The sequence below is a fragment of the Hylobates moloch genome, unplaced genomic scaffold (assembly GCF_009828535.3).
Source record: "Hylobates moloch isolate HMO894 unplaced genomic scaffold, HMol_V3 SCAFFOLD_5, whole genome shotgun sequence".
Classification (NCBI taxonomy): Eukaryota; Metazoa; Chordata; class Mammalia; order Primates; family Hylobatidae; genus Hylobates; species Hylobates moloch.
This window is the reverse complement of record NW_026652280.1, coordinates 43399018-43417363: the sequence shown is the minus strand read 5'-3', so window position 1 is coordinate 43417363 and position 18346 is coordinate 43399018. Positions and strand designations below refer to the sequence as shown.

Genomic DNA, 18346 nt, shown 5'->3' with positions numbered 1-18346 from the left:
TTATTGCCAGGACGTCACTTTTTTCCCTTGTAGAAATAGTCTCTACCTTTTAAAAAATACAAGTCTATGGAAACACGATTCACTGGCATTCTGAGAAAGCAACTCTTCTTTTAAATGCTCCATCATTTTCAGATCAACTTCCTGGTACAATGGCCACCCTTTCTCTGGTGAACGAGGCACAGTATCTACTGATCAACACATCTAGTATTTTGGAACTTCACCGGCAACTAAACACCAGGTAAGACCTCATACCTCGGGACTAGCAGACGAGCATAACCATTTGCCAGGGCCTGGCACCTGCCTGGGGAGGAGAGATCTGAGAGTCATGAAGTTCAGCCCTGCTTCATGTACAGATGAGAAACTGAGGCCCTGAGAAGTAAGCAGGCCCTTTCATCCAGCTTCCGTTCATCTTCATAGAGGGTTATCTTTTATCTTACAAAGATCCTTTTTGATATCCTCAAGCTGGTTAATGGAGAACCCCTAGCTCTCACTTTTTAATCATTCAATTTCTTAATGTCTGTTTTAATTGAATTGCCACCAACTTGACCAACTTTTATTGCCCACCCTCCCACTGTCCCCTGTCCCCGAGGATCTCTGCCCTACTTCACACAGTCATTTTAAAGGCTAAAAAAGAGTGGTTATGAAAGCTTTTAAAGTTGTAATTGCAGGCACGCTTTATTTGAAAGATGCACCACAGAGGGAACTAGCACCCCTCCCTGCCCAGTCCCACCCAGTGCTCTCCCAAGGACCCTAACAGCATCGGGAGGTCAGCTCCAGAGAGGGTCATGGTTGGGCCAACCCTCTCGTTGTCCTTTAGAACAAACTGAAGTCCCAAGGTATCCAGGCAATGAGGAAAAATCACCCAGCTCTCATGCCACAGGGTGACTGGGACGGGCTCCTCATTCCTGGTCCACAGGCCAGAGATGAGTGTTGTGTTAGTGGCTCACCCCTAACAGCACTGTGAACTGGGGGTCCTGTGACTGTCATGTGCCACATGGTCAAGTACATACACATACATATTTGCAAAGACATACAAATACAGCTTAATAAAGCCGACTAAGGCCACCTCCTCCACCTCTGCAGGGATGGGCTATTTGCCACTCTTGTTTCTAGCCATTGTTGAAAACATACATCTTGCTCATACTGTGGCCCAGCACGCTGTCTTTGAGAGCAAAAGTGTGATGCAGCCGCATGTTCTCTGGGTATTCGCTGAGTTCTGGCCCTGAGGGACTCTCCTCCTCAGGCATCCAGAGTCCTGGAAAAAGTGGGTATGCAGTTTTTTGGGGTTCTTGGTGTAGAAAGATAGGAGGTGGGGACAGGCTTGCTGCAACCCCAGTTCCTACCAGGAGGGGCCATGTTCCCCACCATCTGGTTTCCAGCAAGGCAGACCCACTGGGCAGGTGATCCAAGAGCAGAGCTAGGGTGCCCTGCTAGGTATTTCTCTGTGCTTTATTTGCAAATATGAGGGACTCTATCATGCACATGTTAACCACGATAGCTTTTGGACATAAAACATGCCCTTTTATGAAGCTCAAAGTGAGGGTTTGTAACCCAGAGAGTTGATCCAGAATCAGAGGATTTCAGGACTGGAAAAGTGCTAACCCTCTTGTTGCAGATGAGGAAACCATGGTCCTCATAGGTTGTGGGAATTGCCCTTAGTAAGTGAAAAAACCAGACTCAGGTATCCTGGTCTCTGGCTTTTCATACATTGCCATTCAAAGGAGATTGGGATATAACCTTGGGACTCCTCCTTCCCAACCCCATAGTCTTTCAACTCTGTCTCTGGGGCATACTCTAACCATGCCTGAGGATTTATCCCACACCAACTTAAGCAATTAAAAATTTATTGAAGCACGAAAAAGTGCAAAAATCATCAGTACACAGTTAAATAAAGTTTTACAGATGTATACACCCATGCTCCATCATTTTCAGATCAATCTCCTGGTACAACAGCCACCCTTTCTCCGGTGAATGAGGCAAAGTATCTGCTGATAAATACATTAAGTATTTTGGGACTTCACCAGCAACTACCACTACCTAGATCAAGCTAAGAATGTACTCCAGAAACCTCCCTTGTATCCCATCCCAGTCAACCTCACTGAAGGTCACCACTATTCTGACTTCTTTCAACATAGCTAGTTTCACCCGTTCTTCAACTTAATATGGTGGGATCATACAGGATGTGTTCTTTTGTCAGAGGAGTTTTAAGATGTATTTTCAGTGTGTTCTTCTGGGTGGGGGGGGGGGGGGTGCAGAGACCCGTTTTTTTTTTTTTTGGAACCTCATGGCAATAAATAAAAATTACAAAAATAAACAAGAGTTACAAAAATAGGCTAGGCATGGTGGCTCACACCTGTAATCCCAGCACTTTGAGAGGCTGAGGTGGGAGGATCACTTGAGCCCAGGAGTTCAAACCCAGTCTGGGCAATATAGTGAGACCCCATCTCTAAAAAAAATAAAAATAAGTTAGCTGGGCATGGTGGCACATGCTTGTAGTCCCACCTACTTCGGAGGCTGAGGCAGGAGAATTACTTGAGCCTGGGATCCTGGTCAAGGCTACAATGAGCTGAGATTGTGCCACTGCACTCCAGTCTGGGTGACAGAGCAAGATCTTGTCTCCAAAACAAAAAAAAGAAAAATAGCAGATGTTAAACTGCAAATAGAATGGAAATTAGGAAATACTATCTTCTTTATTTATAATGTTTTAATACCCCAAAAAAAGAGTGAGATCTCAACACCTGTGAAAAGAAGGGGGAAAAAAGGGAATGAGATTTCAATGCTTTTTAGGTCTTTGATCATTAAGCCTGTTGGCAGGTTTTTAAATGCTTTGTGCCACCCCACAACTGAAGAAGTTCCTTCTTCACTGGAGCTCTGTTCTTCTGATTTCCAAAGTCCTTTATCTCTTCAGCTAAGATCTGCTCACTGTTTGCCTGGCTCTTGTGGGCCTCTCACTGGCGATGGGACCGTATCCCAGGGGAGGCCCCGATGCCTGTTTAGCAGATGGGTGTCTCTTAGCCTTGCACTCATGGTAAAAGTCTGTTCTGATTATCCAGGGCACAGGCCACAGTAGAGCTGATGAAGTTAGGTGTTGCGTGGCAGGCATGATGAATTATTACAGTGGTGCGATTATCTGCCATCCTCCCCCCACTTACTCTTTTTGGTTGCCTTAAACAGTGATGAGAATGGGAAGGAGGAGTTATTCTCAGTGAAGGATCTCAGCTTGCGTTTTCGTGCCAATATTATTATCAATGGAAAAAGGGCTTTTGAAGAAGAGAAATGGGATGAGATTTCAATTGGCTCTTTGCATTTCCAGGTAAGTTTGGGGAAGTTCGATTATCCTTCCTCCAGGGTTGTCAATGAAGATTGACCTCAATCCCAGACCTGGATAGCAGCAGGTGGGACTCCCTCCCTGTCCTTGTCTCTTAACTACAAAATCTTGGTGGGAGATTATGTAAGCTCAGCCTTCTGAGACACCCCATGGAATAATCCATCCTTTATTCCCCAAGAGGATGGCAGCAGTCAGTTTTGCACAAGCCACAGAAGGTGTGCCCCATCAGAGGGCTCGGCGCTGCCTCTGTGCTGTCGTTATGTCTAGGCTTAAACTCTGTTTTTTTGGAATGCTTGTGTCATGAGACAGTCATCCTCCTGAAACTTGTTGGACTTTGTGGCAGTCCGGAGCTTGTGGAGGGAGGCCCAGAAGCCTGGCGGTGCCTCTGTGCCCATGGCCACCCACTTCTCCACACACTTCACCTTTTTCTGCCTTTGCTGGTGGCTGGGAAGGAGATTGTCAGAGGCAAAGCCACCAGGATGTCCTCTCTCCCCTGCTTTGGACTTCCAAAACCTTTGGCTATGGGCTTCAAAGATATGAGAAAGAGGAGAAAGGTCTTAGGCTAAAATCTGTGCTCCTCACATGGTTGACAAGGCCCCATGAGATCCCACGCTGCCACTGTCTCTGAGCTCATCACCCCTTCCCTCTCTGCCTCTGTCACAGTGACCTTCTCTCTGTTCCCTAAACAGCTACCCTTCCTGCATTAGCCCTTGCCATCCCTTCTGCTTGGCATGTTGTCCAAGGGTCTCAGCTCAGATGTCACCTTCTTGGAAAGGATGCCCCTGACCTGCCGCAGGGTCACGTTCTGCTTATTCCTGCAGCATGTAGGAGGGTGAGACCAAGTCTGTTTTATTCCCTGCTGTACCTCTAGGGCCTTGAATGACACTGGCCCAGAGTCAGTGCTCAATAAGTAATTATTGAGGGAAGAAATGGACAGGAGAGGTGAGGAATATCTAATGCCAGAGAATGTGCTCTGTTCTTTAGTGGGGGCTGAAATTATTTTTATAATACAGGCTGGACATCCTTAATCCAAAAACCTGAAATCTGAAATGCTCTAACATATAAAACTTTTTGGGCACTGATATGACATTCAAAGGATATGACCATTGGAACATTTTGGATTTCGGATTTTTGAATTAGGAATGCTCAACTGGTTAAGTATACTGGAGATATGTAATGCAAATATTCCAAAATTTAAAAAAAGTCTCAAAATGCTTCTGGTTCCAAGCATTTTGGATAAGGAATACTCAACCTCTAGTAGCGTAATTAGCCACTGGTATGAACTGACTATAACAAGCTACCTTGTATTCAGGCTGTGCACTCAGAAGGAACACCACTCTAACATCTAGGAAAGCAGTAAACAGTCATTTGAATCTTTATTAAATAGTTTTAGAGATCTGAGGTGTAAGAAATAAATTGCATGGCACAACAAAATGTTCAATGATGTTTTTGATGTTTTTAACTCCCTAGACTTCCTCTTACCCTGGCAGTTGCTCCACCTTGACAAGCAATCTATATTATCTCCTACATTCTCTCCCGCAAGCCCATCTCGGGCACTAGCCCTCCTGCCATTTCCCTCATCCCTCCATCCTTACTTACTCTTCCTTATTTTCTATCCCTGTGTCTCTGCCATGTTTTAAAAAAATGCCTACTGTTACACATCCTGCTGGGAACAAAATAGACACTAAATATACATTATTGGATAGGTGGAGAGTGAGAGGGAGGAAGAAAGGAAGAAAAGAAAAAAGAAAGAGAAAAGGGAAAAGAACTAGAACTAGACTGAGATTACTCTCAGAAACTTACCTGGCAACAGTAGCACTTGTGCCTCTCCAGGTATCTCGAGACAAATGCAAGGAAGATTCTTTAAGGAACCTTTCTGAGACGACTTAGCAGGCTTTGCTTTCTTTAGGTCACCATTCTTAATAGACTGCAACTAGTAAAAATCAAAATATGCATGCCCTTTGACTCAATAATTTCACTTGTAGAAATCTATCCCATAGAAATGCTAATACAAGTATTAAAATAAGTATAAAAATACTTTTACCAGCCTGGGCAGCATAGCAAGACTCCATCTCCACACACACACACACACACACACACACACACACACACACACACACGAAAAATTAGCCAGGCATGGTGGCGTGTGCCTGTAGTCTCATCTCCTTGAGGTGGGAGGATTGCTTGAGCCCAGGAGCTCGAGCCTGTAGTGAGTCAAGATTGCTCCACTGTACTCAAGCCTAGGTCTCAGAGCAAGATCTGTCAGTCAATCAGTCAATCAATAATAGCTATACACATTAGTCCAGTGCGAGTATTAAAGAGCATAAGATACGGTTAATATTGCACCTTTCTTTTCTTTTTTTTGAGACAGGGTCTTACTCTGTTGTCCAGGCTAGAGTACAGTGGTGCAATCTTGACTCATTGCAACCTCTGCCCCTCGGGTTCAAGCAATCCTCCTGCCTCAGCCTCCTGAGTAGCTGGGACTACAGGTGTGCGCCACCACACCTGGCTAAATTTTTTATTTTTGGTAGAGATGGGGTTTCACCATGTTGGCCAGACTGGTTTCAACCTCCTGGGCTCAAGTGACCCACTGGCCTCAGCCTCCCAGTGTTGGGATTATAGGCATAGGCCACCACACTTGGCAATACTGTGCCTTTCAAGAAAGTAAATGCTTGGGTGGGCACAGTGGCTCATGCCTGAAATCTCAATGCTGTAGGAGGCCAAGGAAGGAGGATCACTTGAGCTCACAAGTTTGAGACCAGCCTAGGCAAAATAGCAAGACCTCATCTCTACTGAATATTAAAAAATTAGCTGGGCATGGTGGTACATCACTGTGGTCTCAGCTACTCAGGAGGCTGAGGTGGGAGGATAGCTTGAGCCTGGGAAGTGAAGGCTGCAGTGAGCTATGATGAAGCCACTGCCCTCCAGCCTGGGTGACAGAGCAACACCCTGTCTCAAAAAAAAAGCAAATGCTCAAAAGATGTTTGTTGATGATAATACTCAGTGCTGAAGCAATTACAGTGAAACTAGCACATCTCTTTTGGAAAACAATTTTTTACTGGGTGTTATCAAGTCATAAATATTTTTTATTCCTGTTGACCTTATAATTTCATTTTGGGAGACTGATACTACAAAAAAATGAAAAGGAAAGAGAGTTATGTGAATTAGGCCTTTATTGCAAAATTATTGATGACAGGAAAGCATTAGAAACTATTCACATGGCTTCAAGGGAGAAGAACTAAGTGTTTCAACCCATGGAATGCCAGGCCATTCATTGTGAAAATTGCAAAATGCAAGGATGAGGTGGCTCTCTATGCCCTGAGGTGGAAGGATGTCCTTACATATTGCAGAGTAATTGAAAAAGAAACCCAAGTGGGCTCTGAGATCCCAGCAAGTGTGTTTACACAGGTGCACATACACAATTGTGTGCAGTTACATGCCACAGTCTGGGATGGTCTGGGATGGTTTGGATGTCCTAGGATGGCCTGGGACAATCTGGGATGTCCTGGGACGGTCTGCAGCCCATGAGCAGCACCTGTCTCTGTGGATGGGGAGAGGGGGACCACTGCTGCGGAGTGCTTTGTCTTTTAGTTCTTCAAGCTTCTGTATTGTTTGACTTGTTTTTTAATGAATATATATGCTAGTAAACACGTTTTTAAAATACTAGTTGCTAAGAATACCAGAAAAGAAGCTTTAAAATGAAGATGTTTTAAGAAAATTTTTTTCTTTGTATTGGTGTTTGAAAATAGTGTCTGGGGCTGCATGCGGTGGCTCATGCCTGTAATCCCAGCACTTTGGGAGACTGAGGTGCTCGGATCACCTGAGGTCAGGAGTTTGACACCAGCCTGACCAACATGGAGAACCCCGTCTCTACTAAAAATATGAAAATTAGGCGGGTGTGGTGGCTGGCGCCTGTAACCCCAGTTACTCAGGAGGCTGAGGTAGGAGAATCGCTTGAACACAGGAGGTGGAGGTTGCAGGGAGCTGCCTCGGTGACAAGAGCGAAACTCCAGTCTGGGTGACAAGAGTGAAACTTCACCTCACACACACACACACACACACACAAAAAAAAGGTAAAAGAAAATAGTGTCCGGAAAATGCCCCTTTCTTCTGCTAGTTTGAGAAACTGTTCTAAGAGGGCCTTTCATTGAAGTGACAGGATTTTTAACAGAAGTTGTTGCCTGTCGGGTGGCTGCTAGAGGCTGGGGCTGGTGTGAGCTGCAGGGCCCTGGCATCCTTTCTGCAGGAGCTGGCCCTATGCATCAGCTGTTTTCTAGGCAAAGAAGTAAGAGGGTGCAGGAAACTGAGAGCCACACTGGCTCCTCGAGGGCACAGCTTTGTGGCGATACAAAAGCCTCGTTCCACTGCAGGGATCCCTGTGTATAACAGTGATAGTTTCCACTCTTGAGCACGGCCAAGTGCCAGGCCTGGGCTTGAGTACCTGTATCCCTGATATAGTTCTCACCAAATACAGCTAAGAATCTAGACAAGGAAACGATATCTGGAGAGGTCACAGGTTTGCCAAGTCCTTGGTAGAGCTCCTTTCCAGTATGTTCTGGATGCTTATGTGGCCTGGGAATCTTGACTTTGGTACCACAGGGAGCATATATTTCCACTGGTTTAGTACCCAGTGCAGAATGTGAGCATCAACCTGAAAAAAAAATTAAGAGCTTTGTACAGTGCCAGTATCAGAGCCAATGAGGTTTATCTGAGGTATGATTATTGAAAACTTTTCCCAATCAAAAACAAAAACAAAATTAAATTTAAAAAACACACCAGAGAAAATGATCTCCTAATGTGACTAATTTATTCAGGAGTAAGCAAAAAGGATTATAAACTAGGACGCATAGCTATGGCAAGCCACAGGTGCACCTGAAGAGGAGAGAGTAAGGGAAAGCTTTTATTGGCAAAAATAAATTCACACAAGCTGCTTGAAAACAGAATTTGTTGGTTCCTGAGGCTCAAAGCCAGAATTGGCATCAGTTCATTGGTGGAGATGCTGTTACTGGGCAAATGTTCCTTCAAGAGCATCTTATCTGAACTGCTGCAGTCCTAAAGAATGTCTAGTGATAAACCCAGTCTAGAAATATGTGCATACATTCAAGACATGGATCATGAAAAGCGTGAGATGAGTGAAGGACGTGGAGGAATTTCTTGTGGGATTATTTTAGAAAGTCCTTGAGACAGTCGTTATCTCAGAAATGCAAGCATGAACTCCCTGCCTTCATGCCATCCTGGCTCCAATTTCTTCGGGTCTAATCAGTGATTTCATCCTGGTATTTGCAACTTTCACACCAGTAACAGGAACAGGCCAAGACACATCCAGATTAGGTGAGTGTTTCTAATTTCAGTGCATAATTTGTATTTGCCCATGAGTGAGCTGAGGAGAAAATGGTTATGAGAAAATGGTTTTAAGAAAATCAAGTACCTTTGCAGGCCGGGCGCGGTGGCTCACGCTTGTAATCCCAGCACTTTGGGAGGCCGAGGCGGGCAGATCACGAGGTCAGGAGATCGAGACCACGGTGAAACCCTGTTTCTACTAAAAATACAAAAAAAAAATTGGCCGGGCGTGGTGGTGGGCGCCTGTAGTCCCAGCTACTCGAGAGGCTGAGGCAGGAGAATGGCGTGAACCTGGGAGGCGGAGCTTGCAGTGAGCCGAGATTGCGCCACTGCACTCCAGCCTGGGCGACAGAGTGAGACTCTGTCTCAAAAAAAAAAAAAAAATCAAGTACCTTTGCACTTTTTACATGTGCAATAAAACAAGTGTCTCTTTATTGCTGAGCTGCATACTTTCTTTTTGATGTTTATATTATGGGGGATTTTAAGCTCCACCAGACAGTATGACCTGTGTTAAGAAACTGTAACAATGCGTTTTAAGTATTGTGTATGTGTGGCATGTAGGTGTGGGTACATATGGATATATATATATGTGGATATATATATACACACATATGCATACAGATATGTATATTAAAAATAATTTTATTTCCTACTTATTACAGTTATAAAAACAATTCCACATTTTATTTAAAGGTTTTTATAGATTCCTTTAAATACCCGCATGATATAATTTTAATGCCTGCACCATATACATCATATATATGTAGCATGGTTTACTTAACCATTTCTCTCCACTATATGACATTTATGATGTTAACAAGTTTTTCCTATTATGAACAATGTGAGGATAAATCTTTGTCCATGACTGTGGTTGGGCTTCTGGTTCCTTTCTTAGGTTGGATTTTTAGATGTGAAGTTGCTGGGTCAGTGGGCATTGACACATGAAAGTTCTCTCTGATGACCTTCTCACAGGGGCCAGCGCTGGCTCTGCGACCTCCTCCTCCTCTTTCTTCTTCTTTCTTGCTCTGTTGCCCAGGCTGCAGTGCAGTGGTGCATTCTTGGCTTACTGCCACCTCCGCCTCCCGGGTTCAAGTGATTCTCCTTCCTCAGCCTCCTGGGTAGCGGGGATTACAGGCATGCATCACCACACCTGCGTAATTTTTGTATTTTTAGTAGAGACAGGGTTTTGTCATGTTGGCCAGGCTGGTCCTGAACTCCTGGCCTCAAGTGATCGGTCCGCCTCCACCTCTCGAAGTGTTGGGATTACAGGTGTGAGCCACCATGCTGGCTTTCTGCGACTTTTCTCTTTTTCCAATTTGTCTTCCCAGTCACTGAGTGCTTTTCTTCCTCAAATCCATTCTCCAACATTTCCTGAGAACCGTCAAGATCTCAGTCTCTCTTTTCTTTGTCTGCAAAGTCCTTAAACAGTGGTCTTTTAGCTAACAAACAAATGCAGATGATTCCCCAGCAGAGATGGTGAACAGGTGCCACGTTCTGGCTCTCCATAGTTAGGGGACTGGGCATTTCTGTGTGATTCCTCCCTCTGAGGTGAAAGGCTCTGGTCACTTTTGTGGCAATGCTGTGTTTTCCTTCTCACCTGCCAGGTTTTGGGGCCTTGTCACAGATGCCAGATGATTTGCATTGACCAGCAAACTGGGCAACGAAACCAGCATGTTTTCCAAAAACTTTCTGAGAGTCGTGAAACAAAGGTAAGCGTGATTGCAAAATACGACACCTGGTTTCCAGTCCTGGTGTTATCAATACCAGAACTATGTTCATAATAGTGCAGAGTTATTTTTTTTAAATGGGGGATTTGCTGCCCAGCCAAAGCTGTTGGGCTACCATTAACCTATCCTTGTTTGTAGTTTCATTTCATTTTTCCTTTCCATCCAAGTTCTCACTTTTTTTTGTTTTACTACATGTATTTTTATGCTTTCCAATCTTGTTGAAGAGATATGGAGTACAAAAAAAAAACAAGTAAAGTAATTCTATTGTCTTGATCATTACTTTCTTTAACACAGAGAGCTCAGGAAGAGTAAAGTGCCTTACTGTGAATAGAGTACCTGCATAGAAAGAATCAGTACATTTCATTAAACTGGAAACACATTCATTAAGCCTGGAAATTCATTTTCTTGAGGGTTAAAACAACAAAGTGTTGTTATGAATTCCAGATTATAAAAACTGAACTTTCAATGTGTTGATTCTTTAGAAAGATTTATTTTCAGGCTTATACTTTCTGTTAGGACTTTTTGTTTTCAAAGAATTCCAGGAAGCCAAGAAAAGCAGTCAGGCTACATAGAACAATTCTTGAAAATTAACAGAAATAATGCAAACACTGTATCTACTTCCAATAATAAGCTGGCAAGTTAATTAATGGTAAAATGTGCTACATTGTTTCCTGTGTTTCTTCAAAGCCAGGGTTTTGTTTCACAGTATAGACATTTGATTTATGTAAGTTTTCTTACCAACATAGGATAGAAATGGCCTGCAGAGTAGTGCATTTGACTGTTACAGCAGCATGTCTGTCAATGCAGGCTGTGTCGTCTGGGGTGTGGGGACCTTGAGCCTACACCATGCAGATTGCCAGGAGAAGAAAGAAGGAGGCACAAATACAATACTAAGGTCCATGAAAATAGTGTTTCTCAGCATCACTGTGGTTTTCATGTGCATGAACCTTTTATTTTTAAATTTTGGAATAATTTTAGATTTACGGAACAGTTGCAGTGAGAGTGCAGAGGCTGCACCCTTCACCCACATTTGTACAAATCGTGAGGAATTGGCCCAATCCCCTAGCCTGGGTCCTGGAACATGAGGGTGTCCAGCAGATGTTATCACAGGAACTAACAGATTGGAGAGCACATCAAGTCCTCCAAAGGGTCCTGAGTAGCTCACTTGCATTGATGGTTAACATTGAGCAGACTTACCTGCTCTTCATTTTGGACCTTCCATCCTTATTCAGGAGAATTTGACAAAATTAACTTGCATCATTCTTTCTCAAGGAAAATGCAGAGTTCTGCCACTGTCTTCCCCAAAAGGCTTTTATATCAGGCAGCAAACAGGAAATGGGCCGGGTGGTGGTCACGAGCTGAGAGTAGGAAGAAGGTCCTTCTGCAGGAAGTTCAGGGCATGTGGGACAGAGATGTGCCCAGCAAGAAAGAGGTGTGGGGTGACCACAGGGAAAGGATGCCTTAGGATGAGAATCTTTGGGGTCTAAAGTTAGGATTCTCTTAATGTCCCACTGCATTCTACTATGTAACAGATAGGAGATATCAAGTCTCAGTATATGTCTTTAAAAATCTGACTTGATTTAGTTAAACATTAATATTTACAAAGTTATTTTAATTGCTAAAATAATTTAGCCTTTTTTGTTATTGTTGCTGTTTTGTTCACAGGTGAACTTTGGCATGTACCTGATGCATACATCATTGGATTTATCCTCCCCATGTTTCCTGTCTGTAGGATCTCAGGTGCTCCCTGTGTTGAAAGAGAATGTGGAAGGTCATGATTTACCTGCATCTGAGAAACATCAGGATGTTACCTCCTAAAAAAAATTTTTTAGCATACATTAAAGTTTCTCTTTTACAGTGATCTCTATTATTGTTAAGATCTGCAACTTGGTTCAGTAGAACTTGATGTTTTGAATAAGGAGAGCTCTTTTTCTTTAGAGGCAGGGGATGCTCTCACCTGCTTCCTTCTGCCTTTGACTTTTCACCCTGCAAATTTGCACTGGCTGTGCTCAGGAGAGCAGTTCTGAGGCCTTGGGAATGAATGCTGTACCCACATCCAGTGAGGCTCCCATAGATATTTGAAGTATAATCATTTGTAATCGGATGAAATTTTTAATGAAGTTCACTGGGAAGATTGAACTTACTCCAGGTCCCTATTTTGCCATTTTCTCACATTGTTACTTTGTCTTTAGAGAGCATCTTTGGATCTCTCCAACCCCTTTGTAATGAGGAAGGGAGTCTATGCTCAGTGATCCTGGGTATGAGAAGGTGCTCCTCTCCTCCCATGTATATGATGGTGTGGGTTTATGCTCAGGGGACCAGAGGGTAACTTGTGACCACATTCCTTGAGGGGAGTTTCTACCAGGATATTTATATTCTGAGCAAAGGCACAGGCCAGCAATTCCTTTCCTGTTGCTTCCCATCCCTGGCCCCCATCCTTGTCCCCCACTGAGTTGATGCACTGAGGATGGCTCACAAGCCTGAAGTTACATTCAGTGATGGCTGTGCTTATGCAGGTGGTTGTCCTCCCCTCCACAAGCCCACAGGATGGTATTGGTCCATCCACCTGACAGCCTCCAAATCCCATCGAGGGAGGAACTTTGCCATTCAGGAATCCTGTCTGTATCATCTTTGACCACTGCTCCTGCAGCCTCCAGATGAAAATATCCAGTGAGGAAAGTTCATTCTCTAATGAAGTTACCCAATCCGCTGAGTTTCTAAGAAGTTTCTCCCTGTGCTGAGTTTGCGTGTGCCTTATCTGCTTCTCCATGACTTCCAGCCTGGGGTCTTACCCTGTCCTCTGGAGCAACGCAGAGTGAGTACATCCACTCCACATTAATTTTGCTGGCGTCCTTCTGAAGCCTGCTGTCCATGTGTGAACCCAGTCCCTTCATCATCTTCCCCCTGGATGGTTGTATTTTTCCAGTCACTTCTCCCCCAAATGTCTGCCCACTACGGCCCACTGCATCTTTTGAAAGCCTGTGCCACCCCGTCTCTCCTGCTGCTCAGTTGGAGAGCAGGCTCCAGGCTCAGGCTTCCCTAACTTACCTGTTCAGAGCCTGTGGGATTCAGGGTCAGTTTGTTTCATTATCACATTTGTAGGACTTTGTGTTCCCAGCACTAGGTGGGATTTGAAAGATGAGGTGTGCTCTGTTCTCAAGGATTGTTGAGATGGAGCCTAATGATTGCACACTCATGTGCTGTGAAGAGTTAAGGGTAAAAAGTACAACTCTGACTCAGTGGTTCCTGAGATCAGTGAAAGAAGAGGCAAATGAAGTTAGGTGGGGGTGGGGTGGGGTTTATTGTTTTGAACTGTTTATTAAAAACGCAACCTCTTCAAAGACTCAGCACTGCCACATCATGCAAGTGGACCTGTCCTCAGCAGCTAACTGATAGGAGAACAATGCCCTAAAGTAATGGATTTATCCACCTGCTCAAGCCAGTTTAATGCAGGAGGAAACTTCCCAGATGGCACATTGCCCCATTTCCAAGACCTTCTGCTGACAAATGCATCATATTAATTAGATGGAATACAAGTAAGGAACCTTGAACCGGAGGCGGAGGTTGCAGACGAGATCATCCCTGCAACCACCTGCAGACAGACAAACTGTCTCAAAAAAAAAAAAAAAACAAGAATATGTTTTTCTTATCCACGTCTGTGTCACCTTTTGCAGTAGATACTTTCATGACTGATTTCAGGCTTTTTGTTTTTTTGAGACAGGGTCTCGCTCTGTCACCCAGGCTGGAGTGCAGTGGCATGATCACAGATCATTGCAGCCTTGACCTCTTGGGCTCAAGTGATCTTCCTGCCTCAGCCTCCCAAGTAGCTGGGACTGCAGGCACACACCACCACATCCAGCCAAATTTTTTTTCTTTTTTTATTTTTTTTTGGTAGAGATGGCGTCTCACTTTGTTGCCCAGGCTAGTTTTGAATTCCTGGGCTCAAACCATCCTCCTGCCACAGCCTCCCAAAGTTCTGGGATTACAAGTGTGAGCCACTGTGCCCAGCTTTTGATTTCAGACATTTTAATGCAGATCCTCTCCTTTACAGCACTATTATTTGGTTATCTACTTATAATTAATGATTTAACATTGATCTGTTTTCACTAGATTGTAAGCTCCATGGGGACAAGTCCTGTGCCAGTATATCTCTAGTGTCAGCAGACAATACTCAAAATTTGTTGACAGACTGACTATTTAAAGCTGGCCGTATTTTTATCATTAATTGATTGAATATTAATTAGATGTATTTTATTAATTTAAAATGCATTTTAAATGCATTTTTTCTTTAGTGTCTACTTTCAATATTTCTTGTATGAAGTTTCGGCTAAAATTGTACTTTGTGTATCTGTAGAGTGGCTTCATATTCAGAGTTTATGGACATTTATGATTTTATGTCCCCTCCTTGGTTCTTATCTCCTGGAGTTCAGCCTTATGTGCTTCTCAAAGTGTATAAAAAAATCAAAGACAATGTCATGTCCCTTGAATTTAATTCTAACACCAAACCTCCAGGAGTCACAAAAAGTCCTTTTTTAAAAAAAATGTGGTGAGAACAGAAAACAACTTCTCTTTCTGGGTATTCGCGTCATGGTCCTTTTAGCCAGAAGAGAGGTTTTCTTTTGCATAGTTTGGTGAGCATCAAGAATCCTTTAAGGAGGGTGGTGGTGCCGACTTCTCCCCATCGAGAGTCAGCCTCATCCCCTCCTCAGCCTTGTGGATGGAGAAGAACAGACAGTGATTATTTTCTTCTGTTGAAAGATGTCCGCTTATCCTTCTCTTTCAGTGAAAAGTTGCTTTTTTACTCAATATGTACTGAACAGGTTCTAGGGTTTCAGAAACAAAAGAAACGGAACCAACATTTATAGATCTCACTATAGAGGCATCACTAATTGGGGAAAGACAGACTAAGTAACAGTCAGATGTGATATAGTATGTTTAAGCTATAGGATGGCAGGTGCATGAGTGTTGGTTGTATTATTCTTTATTTTTTTGTATGACTTATGATATTCATGATAATTAAAAAGTTTTGGAACAATTCATCTCAATTTTCTTTGCTTTGTTTAAAAAGCAAACATTGGCCAGGTGTGGTGGCTCATGCCTGTAATCCCAGCACTTTGGGAGGCCAAGGTGGGTGGATCACTTGAGGTCAGGAGATCAAGACCAGCCTTGCCAACATGGTGAAACCCCATCTCTACTAAAAATAGAAAAATTAGCCAGTCATGGTCGTGTGCACTAGTAATCCCAGCTACTCGGGAGGCTGAGGCAGGCGCATTGCTTGAACCTGGGAGGCAGAGGTTGAAGTCAATGGAAATCCTGCCACTGCACAGCAGCCTGGGTGACAGAGTGAGACTCCGTCTCAAAAAAATAAAAATTTTTAAAAAATGAAATAAAAATTAAAAGCAAACATTGAGCAAAAAAAGGTGCCAGCCTGCTGAGGTACCATCTCTGTCCTTGTAACTAAGCCAAAGGCAGACGGATGAGAGAAGGGACCTGCACTTAGGCTGAAAGATTTGTTATGTTGGTAGCAGGTGGTGTTGTCTGGAACTTATGAATTGCATTTTCCTTTTAGCTTTTTCAGAAAGCAAGCTATTTTTTTCTCTTATTACAGCTACTAAATTTTGAGTTATTCTCACCTTTATTCATTTTTTTAAATGTGGGCCTGCAAAAGTATATCTAGTACTATAACAATATCTTTTTTTCTCTAAATTTTTATTTTTTAATTTTTGTGGGTATATAGTAGGTTTATATATCTATTGGGAGTATAACAATGCCTTAATAGGGAGAAACAACATTTGAGGGGAGGGAAAATATGTATACAATAAACAGCGTAGGGTCACGTGATAACATTCTAGGCATTTTGTCAGAGGTGGACCTAAAATTTGAATCTGAGCATGCTGGTATCTTCAAAAGGGGGAAACATGGGAGGCCGAGGCGGGTAGATCACGAGGTCAGGAAATCGAGACCATCCTGGCTAACACGGTGAAGCCCCATCTCTACTAAAAAATACAAAAAATTAGCCAGGCATGGTGGCGGACGCCTGTAGTCCCAGCTACTCGGGAGGCTGAGGCAGGATAATGGCATGAACCCGGGAGGCAGAGCTTGCAGTGAGCTGAGATCGCGCCACTGCACTCCAGCCTGGGCGACAGAGCCAGACTCCGTCTCAAAAAAAAAAAAAAAAAAAAAAAAAAGGCTGGGTGGGAACATACAATCACCAAATTCACAATTTCCAGAAGATAAAACCGAACATGTTTGTTCAGGGTAAATGGTGCTCAGGCTTGAGAGAAAGTTGTCTTCATAAAGAGAATACTATAAAACTTCCATTCCTGGGGCGGCCTTAGCACCAGCCCGGTGGGACCAGCCAGCCAGCCTCCCCAGGCAGCTCGCTGAGAATGGGTGGGCCAGCCCAGTGGCGCCATGATCTTCCTACCATGTAACTCACTCAGTAACTAGCTGCTTTACACCGGCTTCAGCCAGGACCATGGATGCCTTGCTTGTGGGATGGAAAACGGATTCTGAGTCTATAACACCAATCCATTAAAAGAAAAAGAGAAACAAAAATTTCTAGGAGGAAGTGTTGGCCATAATGAAATGTTATTTTGCTGCAACTATTTAACTTTAGTTGTTGGTGGAAAAAAGCCAAAATACCTTCCCAACAAAGAGATGATCTGAGATGACTGAAAAAGAAGACTGTTAATAAAATAGAATTTGCTACAGAAGTCAAGGCAGTCAAATTGCAGCAAGATAGAATTGTGGTTGTTTTGGACTCCATGATTAAGGTGTTCGCACTCACACAGAACCCCCATCAGTTGTACATCTTTGAAACCTCTTAAAACCCTAAAGGCCTCTGTCCTCTGTCCCAATAGCAACAACTCTCTTCTGGCCTTGCCAGGCACGCACACGGGCCATGTTCAGCTCGTGGACCGGGCCAGCACAGAGAAACCACCTGTGGACATTCCCGCTCCCGAGGGCATCCTGAGCTGCATCACACTCAACCTGCAGGGAACAAGAATTGCAACCACACTCGAAAAAGGGACCCTTATAAGAATATTCGATACTTCATCAGGACATTTAATCCAGGAACTATGAAGAGGATCTCAAGCAGCTAATGTTTTCTGCATTAACTTCAATCAAGGTGCGTCCTTCATCTGCATATCCGGTGACCACAGCACAGTGCACATTTTTTGCAGCTGAAGACCCAGGAAGGAATAAACAGTCCAATTTGGTGTCAGCTAGTTTCCTTTCAAAATCCTTTAGTTGCAAAGGGGTTTCTCCAAGTTTCAGGTTCCCTTGGGCTCTCCATGCATTTGTGCCCTTGGAGCAGAGCCAAATGCGGTCACTGCGATTTGTGCAGACGGCAGCTACTACAAATTCCTATTCAACCCCAGAAGGGAATGCATCCCAGACATCTATGCGCAGTTTCTAGAAATGATCTACAACAAGCTGTGATTCCTCAACCATGAGTGCAACAGCACCCCAACGCTCATTGTCCCTGAAACTCCTGGGGTTGGTGCCAGTGCCCCATAGGACTCTTGGATCATGGGCTGGAGGGGCTGCCCAGGGACCTTGGTCTGAAACCATACGTGGTTGTCTGATTACCTAAGAAGGACTCCCATTTTGGTATTAAAGACAGAATCCTCATCAAGGTACTACAGGCACTCAGTGGCTCTAAGTAGGCCATGCTGACTGCCTGGCTGTCCCCATTAGTTCTGCTGGGACTGACAGGGTCTGCAAACAAACCTGGGGACTAGTTTGAGAGGATGGACAAATTCAAGTTTGTTTTTGCAACAGACTCCATCATTTTTACTGAGTCTACAGTGGGGAAATGAACCAGTGTGTAAATGTTAGTTCTTGCATTATAAGCAGATCACTTGAGGTCAGGAGTTTGAGACCAGCCTGGCCAACACAGTGAAACTCTGTTTCTACTAAAATACAAAAATTAGCCAGATGTGGT

General features: G+C 43.8%; 1 protein-coding gene and 1 pseudogene across 1 annotated transcript in view; both read left to right on the top strand.

Annotated features, from left to right (window-relative positions):
* The window catches only part of MOCOS (molybdenum cofactor sulfurase), a 64675-nt gene extending 52180 nt beyond the window's left edge, over nt 1-12495 (top strand). The window contains exons 12-15 of the mRNA XM_032152494.2: nt 133-238; nt 3175-3313; nt 10273-10377; nt 12061-12495. Of these exons, the coding sequence (XP_032008385.1) occupies nt 133-238; nt 3175-3313; nt 10273-10377; nt 12061-12213 (503 nt within the window). The 3' untranslated portion in view covers nt 12214-12495. The remainder of the gene's footprint in view (nt 1-132; nt 239-3174; nt 3314-10272; nt 10378-12060) is intronic.
* A 4311-nt stretch (nt 12496-16806) lies between these two features.
* LOC116468091 (WD repeat domain phosphoinositide-interacting protein 3-like) lies at nt 16807-17841 on the top strand (annotated as a pseudogene).
* The last annotated feature ends 505 nt before the right edge of the window (nt 17842-18346 follow it).